This window comes from Lathyrus oleraceus, chromosome 6 (genome assembly GCF_024323335.1).
Source record: "Lathyrus oleraceus cultivar Zhongwan6 chromosome 6, CAAS_Psat_ZW6_1.0, whole genome shotgun sequence".
NCBI classification, from domain to species: Eukaryota; Viridiplantae; Streptophyta; class Magnoliopsida; order Fabales; family Fabaceae; genus Lathyrus; species Lathyrus oleraceus.
The window spans coordinates 32,306,459-32,313,931 of NC_066584.1; the positions used below are offsets into that span (position 1 = coordinate 32,306,459).

Genomic DNA, 7,473 nt, shown 5'->3' on the forward strand with positions numbered 1-7,473 from the left:
TTTCTTTTTAAATATGTGATCTTTTTATTGAATTGATATATATATATATATATATCCGACGGCAACAAAATTGTGAGAGGGTAAATCTGGTATTTTCTTGACTCAAAAAAATTGCAGTCCCTCCCTATTTCCTAATTGACTACTGTATCACACTATTTCGGAATTGACGCGCTTTTGTCTTTTCCTATTCAACCCTCACTATTCCTCAATCCTCATCACTCCATCCGTTTGGGAAGTTCTAGAATTTCGAGCCTTTTTTTTCAGCTTAGTTTCAACGCAAACAAACACACACTAAAAACCGTCGATTTATTCATCTCACAAACAATCTGAGCCGTTCATTCAAATCCAAAAGCGCGGGAAAATCCAAAACGTTTGTAATAAAAAGAGAAAGCACAGAAGCCGAAGTCACACGCACGCATTGAGAAAGCGAGAGAGAAAGAGATTATCAAGAAAAAAAAACACAGAGAGCATTCTGAAGAAATGGCACCAAAACGCAAGGCCGAGAAAGCTGCAGAGCCGGCGGCGAAGTCGGGAAGGGTGACTCGCTCCGCCACGAGACTTACTCGTTCCGGTGCCAAGAGTTCTTCTGTGGCTAACTTTATCGAGTTACCTAACTCTACTAGGAAATCACCGGTGAAGCCGAAGAAAGCTGAGGTTAAAGGTAAGGGCAAAGGGAAAGTGAAAGAAGAAGGTGAAGGCTCTGGAGCTGTTAAAGAAGAGACTGCCCAGACTGTTGTCGTCATCGAGCATTGGTATTTCACTCTTTTTACCGTTTTATCATTTTCTTGCTTTCCTTCTAATGCTTAAATGAAGGATTATCTGTTTTCTTGAGGTTTTCTGTTGAACAATGTATTGCGTTAATTTTTATCTGTGTGTTTTATGTTTGAAGTAGCTCGATGTAGTTTTGATCTGTATTTATAGCATATATTTTCTTTTGAAATGAAGCTTTTCTTTTTATGAGATGAAACCCTAAATTTTAGGAATCAACTGAAAATGTGGTATTCTGTATTGTAGGTTGGTATATTTTCTTTTGAAATGAAGCTTTTTTTTTTTGAGATTGAACCCTAGTTTTTTTTGGTATTCTGTTTTGTTAGTGATCAGCGTGTGATAAATGGAAAATGACTTGATTATTAATAAAAAATGTTGTTTGCTTAATCAGAAATGTTGTCAATGTGTGTGCTATTTTGGCTAGTTTAAAGAATTTTTTGAAATAAGATTTTTTAACCTAGATTCTTGATACTGGAAAGATTTTAATAATTGCTAATAGATGGTGTTTTTGATTCTGAAATCATAATTGTAAATATTGTAACTGTGATTTGTTTAATTTGTTTTAGCACGCAATGCAAATCTTTTAAGACGAGAGCTTCTCAAGTGAAGGAAGCTCTGGAGAGTAGCGAATCTGATGTTGTTGTGAAGCTGAACCCTGACAAGGTTTGTTTATATTTTGTTTTGTTTGCTAACTTAGCTGCAGTTTATTATGTCTTCTTTTTCAATGTGTTTATAAGGGATTTTATTGTTTATTCTGCCATTGATTAGTTTGCTTAAGATCTTCATCAACAATTTTCACAAGTTATATTGAATAGTTGTAAGTAAGTCAATGGTTCATTGTCATAGGTTAAACAAGTGTACTCTTTATGTTACTGCATATGCTAAAATAATTTCTTTCAGTCGTTTGCTGCACTTCCACTAAAATGTTTATCACTCTGAATCCATAAACTCGACCACAATTTTTTTTAATGTGGTATTTTCTACTATCACTTGTCAATGGTAATTATTGTTAGTCATGGTCATTTTATGACTTCATAATTATTGAATTCATATGATGTTATCTATGTTTTTATTTGCTGTTTATGTGCAAGGACTGTTTTTGACAATGTTTCTGTGTTTTATCTTTCAATTGACAGCCAAGAAGAGGTTGTTTTGAAATACGCCTTGAAGATGGAGACAAGACTTTCATCAGCCTTTTGGTAAGTCTTGCATTTTTGTCATCAAAGAATAATTATTATATGGCAACTTAATTTTTTTAAACTTGTTACACATTTTTTAACCATATCCTGTTCATGTGCTACTTTTCGTTTTTGTTTTGTATATGTAAGTTAATTTTGCTGCTCTTTGATTTTTAATACCCTACCACTTTATCAAAGATTGATGATATATTAAAATGTTTACTTAATTGTAGGACATGAAACGTCCATTCAAGCCGATGAAAGATCTTGACATGGGCAAGGTCATCTCGGATATCATTGATGATTTATCCAATGCTAGTTGATCTAGTTGTTTCACAAGTTCTTTCATAGCTGAGTTGTAGTCAATTTAGAATTACTGGTCCAAGGCAGTCATTTTGGGCATGTTAACTGCCTTGATCTTGGTTTTAGGGAATCATATTCAGGTTAAAATGCATATTCAGATCAAATAGTTGAATTTTTTGTAACTTTCTATTGCTTTATGTTTACAATTTCCAATGGTTCCATGAAATTGATTTATTTGCTATTTCAATGTTGGAGAAAATGTTGTTTATCTTGCCTCAAGAATGTGTTTAAATGACTTCTACTATTTATGGGGTGTGAAACCTCAACCAGAAATACTGATTTTATTATTTTGCAACTTCATATCTCATTGGTTTAAACCTCGTTGTTATTGACCTACAATTATTGAAAAAACTGACATAGATATGGTGGGCGCCATTCTTATTTAGAATGTGTTCACAATGGCATTAACTCTTGGTCTGTTTAATCAATTGAACCTTTTGAACTTTTGAGTTGAAAGTTCAAATATTTTCTACTATGTGAGAAAAGTGTCTTCTTTGAACAGAAGTATGCATGTCAAATATGACACAGAAGATGAGAAGTATATTGTTAATGTGTCGAAGGCAAAGAGCATTCTCTCAGAAGGAGTTTAGGAACATAATATAAGTTCGTGTGCAATATTTAAGAAAAAACACACCATATTTTGAACTGTTTTGCAGTTAGTCCCTACTGTCTTTGTCTTATATTTGTTTTGACTCACTTTTTGTTAGCTCTATTGTCATTTTAGTAAACTCATAGTTTTTTCAATCTCTGTCGTCTTTCTCGTTATTTACTAATCGCAACTGTATCTATCAAAAGAGTTGATGACTTTTCCGTGTCTGACATTAGAAGCCCAATAAAATGCCAATGTCTTGGCAGCATGTCAACTATACTTCTCCCATGATAGGGTTCCATTTACCAGACATATCAAATGGAGTTTTTTATTTTCTTTTGTTGTGTTTCATTTTTGTTTGTTTTTAATCTTGAGAATTACTCTTAAAATTTACCCATGCTTTCGAAAAAAATAAATAATATTTAAATTTTGGATATGTAACTTCAGTTGTATCTCAAAACAACTGAAGTATGTGAAGTGTGTGTGCATGTGTTAGTATGAGATTTTTGATATAGTGTGTTTGATAGAAGTGAAGACGTTAAGATTCGACATATGGAAATCTCTATAGAGGCAGTTTGTAGTAATTCAAAGACCGAAGATACCTTGAAGTAATCCAGAGTACAAAAGGGCATGTAAGAATTTTTCTTGATTTCTTTTATGACTTTCAAGGATTACTTTATTTTTCAAGAAATTCTGCATTTCACTTGTTGAAATTTCTATCCAATTATTCTATGCATTTCACTTGTTGAAATTTCTATCCAATTATTCTATATTTAAACGTTGAACTACCAAGCATGAATATATTTTTTTAAACACATCTTGCACAACATATCCTAAGAACTTTTTTGAGTTTAATAATTCAATATGTCAATGCTTTACATCCTCATTTTTTTTTCAAAAAGAATAGTTTGAAAATATGTTTTCACAATAAATTCGATAGAAATAAATTCGAAGAAACATTTATGAGGAACATGGTTCATGAAATTGAGAAAGAAAAGAGGAAAAAGATTGTGTTGATATATATATAATATAACATTTATTTATTCTTTTTTAAAGTATCAAATTTTTATTTAGTTGAATGCATTACGAATGAATTTGAATGGAAATATATTTTGGTTATAAAATTTAATTGGAGTTTCTTGAAAGAATTTGTTCACAGTTGTCACATTTTGTGGCATTTGGATATCTATTTAACGGAGTCAATGTAAGATTTGATGACATTGACCAAAGTCATGTTATATCTTTTTTTTTTCTTCAACAAAAGAGAATTATTTTGGGTACACATTTGATATCTTATTCAGCGCAGTTAATGCCTTGAAATATATAAAGTGACCGTGGTTTAAAAGTTTTCTAAGATATATTTTTGGATTTATTTTAAAAACATATTTCTGAACTATTTCTTTTTTTATAAAATGAAGGTGTGATTCATTTATTGTATAGGTTTCACGTAAATGAATATAGGATGAATTTAGAAATGAATCTCGGACTAAATTTTGAGAAAAAATGGAATGAATTTTATTAGGTAAGACATAAGATGAGTCTGAAGAAGTATTTCTAGAACATGATAAATATATTTGATTTTTCATAGAATGATTTTCCACTCATTAAGACGAGATTAGTAATTTCCTTAATCTTCTTCTAGATGTATATACCATTTAGATTTCAATTTGAAAGATATTTTATTCAAGAAATTTTTATGCTCGAGTTCCCTTACATATAACATCTAAAGAAAAATATAGCAAAATTTTGCAACTCTAACCCTGCTTGAATGTCCAGACGCTATTTTTTTTTTGTTTATCTTTTGTTTAGTTTTTGTTATTTGTTGATTTTTTTTTTAGGATTTATAGTTCTTGATAATCATTATTTATATTAAAAGGTTGACTTCAACTATTTATTATCCTTGGAATTTTCAATTAGGCTAATAACACATATTCCCAAAATTTTGGTCATTTGACAAATAATAAAAATTTGTGTAAGTTTATGACATTAAAGTGACACGCGTGTCTCAAAATAACATGTTCATCGCTACATATTTCACACATTAAAATTTTCTCGTCTAAGGTCACATGTTTCAAATATGACGATGAGTATATCCCCTTTCGAAATCTTGAGACTAATATTTTTTTGCAAAGTTTATACTTCAAGTAGGCATAACCTATTACTTTGTACATGTAATCAGTCACCACACATTAAAGTAGTAAGATAGTGAGTTGTGTGTAATCGGTTACCACTCAAGGTAGTATGTTCTGCGTAACCGGTTATGACATTATAATTTTTGTTTTTTTGTTGAGTTTATTAAGTTGGTTAGCTATTATATTCATGTAGTATTGTGTATGGGTTGATTAATGAAAGGACATTCACTTTTACTCCCTCCCCCCCCCCCCCCCCCCCCTCTCTCTCTCTCACACACACACACACACACAACAGTTTATTATTTTAGCACTTAAGATTCTAGCATCAAAATCTTGGTTATTTGATCAAACACTTAGTGTGCGAAAATTCTTTCCATCTCTAATGAACTAATCCTTGCAAATCTTCCAATTCTCGATACGAAGAATTATTATAAGTGGTGCAAACAAATGAAGGTGTTGTTTGATTATCAAGATGTTGTTGAAGTGGTCAAAAATGATATAATCCACTTGTAGAAGGTGCAATGAGTGCCCAAAATACTATGCATAAGGAAGAAAAGATGAAAGATTTCAAAGCTTTGTATCTCATTCATCAATGTGTTGATGCTGATGATTTTGAGAAGGTTGGTGACTGAATATACTTAAAGGAAGCTATGAAAAATCTAGAGAAAAGTTACGACGGGGCTGATAAAACAAAGGCGATGAAGCTACAAAATCACAAGAGGCAGTTGAAATTGATTCATATGAAAGAGACGAAAATCATTAGTGAGTTTACAACAAGAATCACAAGATTGATGAATCAAGTAAAGGCATGTCGAGAGACAATCATTGAGAAGTATGTGGTTGGTAAAATTTTGAGATCTTTAACATTAATATTTGATAATATTGTGGTTGAAATTTAAGAGTCCAAAGATCTTACAACCATGATCAAAGAAGAGTTGTAGTGTTCTCTTGAGGCTTATGAGTAGAGAATGGATGTGAGCAATGCTGACAAGGAAAATGATGAGATTACTTTGCAGGCCCGTTACGCTCGAAAAGACAAGAAGGTTAAGGGAAAGTGGTCCTTGAATAAAGAGGAAACTACTAGAACAATGGTGGAAAAGGCTCCCAAAATTCCAACAATTCAATATTGCAAAAGGGTGAAAGCAACTACAACATAGGTGGTGGATAAAGCAATTACAAAAGTGGTAACAATAGAGGAAGAGAAGGAAGAAAGAAAGATGATAAAAGCAATGTCCAATGCTACAATTTTCAAAAGCTTGAGCATTTTACTCGTGAATGTTGTGCCAACAAGAATGATTCACAAGAAGGTAAAGCAACGTTTGCAAGGAAATCAAATGATAAGAGGACACTGTTGATGGTGATCACTAAAGTAGGAACATCACTGGATACAGTGGTAACCGGTTACACTCTGCTAGTAACCAATTACCATAAGTGGTAGAAGGCAATTGTAACAAATTACAACCCGTAGTTACAAGTTACCATCAATTGAAAACATAATGGTGACTATGAAAGAAGATGCATAATGTATCGATCAATGGTATCTTGACTCCAAGTGCTCAAATCACATGACATAAATGAAGGATTGATTTGTAAAAAACAATCAAGCCATGAAGAATAAGGTGAAATCCGTAGATGATAACACACTAGCACCATAGGGGATTGGTGATGTATCAATCAAGAAGAAGAATGGTGAGAATTCCTTGATTAAAGATATCTGGTATATTCTGGGAATCAAATTTAATATTTTAAGCATTTGTCAATTGCTTGAAAGGAATTACAAATGGGAGTTTGATCCTAAAGGCCCATATGACTCGTAATAGAACTTTTAAGGTTGAACTGAAAGTAACGGAGCATAGATGTATTGCAAATGCAACTAGTTGGGAGGAATGGATATGGAATTATAGGTTTGGGCATTTGAATTTAAGAGATCTCAATGCTATGTATAAAAACCACATGATTACAGGGATGGCATTGATGAATATGTCAACAGAAGTATGTGAAGTGTGTGTTCTGGTGTTAGCATGAGATTTTCGACCTAGTGTGTTCGATAGGAGTGAAGATGTGAGATAAAATACAAGATAAGTAAAAATGGCTAAATCATGTTATCGACCTTAAAATATCACAAGATTCGACAGATGGAATTCTCTACAGAGGCAGTTAGAAATTCTGCATTTCACTTGTTGAAATTTCTATCCAGTTGTTCTATATTTAAACATTGAACTATCAAGCACGAATACGTTTTCTTAAACACTTTTTGCATAATATGACCTTAGAATTTTTTCGAGTTTAAAAATTCAATATGTAAATGCTTTACATCCTCATTTTTTGTAAAAAAGAATTGTTTGAAAATATGTTTTCAAAATAAATTCGGCAGAAATATTTTTGAAGAAACATTTCTGAGGAACATGGTTCATGAAATTGAGGATGAAAATAGGAAAAAAGT

At 32.0% G+C, this 7,473-nt stretch overlaps 1 protein-coding gene across 1 annotated transcript; it reads left to right on the forward strand.

The window, feature by feature from the left end:
• Positions 1 to 212: 212 nt before the first annotated feature.
• LOC127095941 (uncharacterized) lies at positions 213 to 2,496 on the forward strand. The gene is made up of 4 exons (XM_051034579.1): positions 213 to 752; positions 1,335 to 1,431; positions 1,905 to 1,967; positions 2,180 to 2,496. Exons 1-4 carry the CDS (start codon positions 481 to 483, stop codon positions 2,267 to 2,269), a joined length of 522 nt encoding a protein of 173 aa, XP_050890536.1. The 5' UTR covers positions 213 to 480; the 3' UTR covers positions 2,270 to 2,496.
• The last annotated feature ends 4,977 nt before the right edge of the window (positions 2,497 to 7,473 follow it).

Bases quoted from the DNA above. Each gene is read 5' to 3' on its own strand.
- LOC127095941 (XM_051034579.1), top strand. From the start codon at position 481: ATGGCACCAAAACGCAAGGCCGAGAAAGCTGCAGAGCCGGCGGCGAAG. The intron at 753-1,334 runs GTATTTCACTCT...AATTTGTTTTAG, and splicing joins GTTGTCGTCATCGAGCATTG to CACGCAATGCAAATCTTTTA. The intron at 1,432-1,904 runs GTTTGTTTATAT...TTCAATTGACAG, and splicing joins TGAAGCTGAACCCTGACAAG to CCAAGAAGAGGTTGTTTTGA.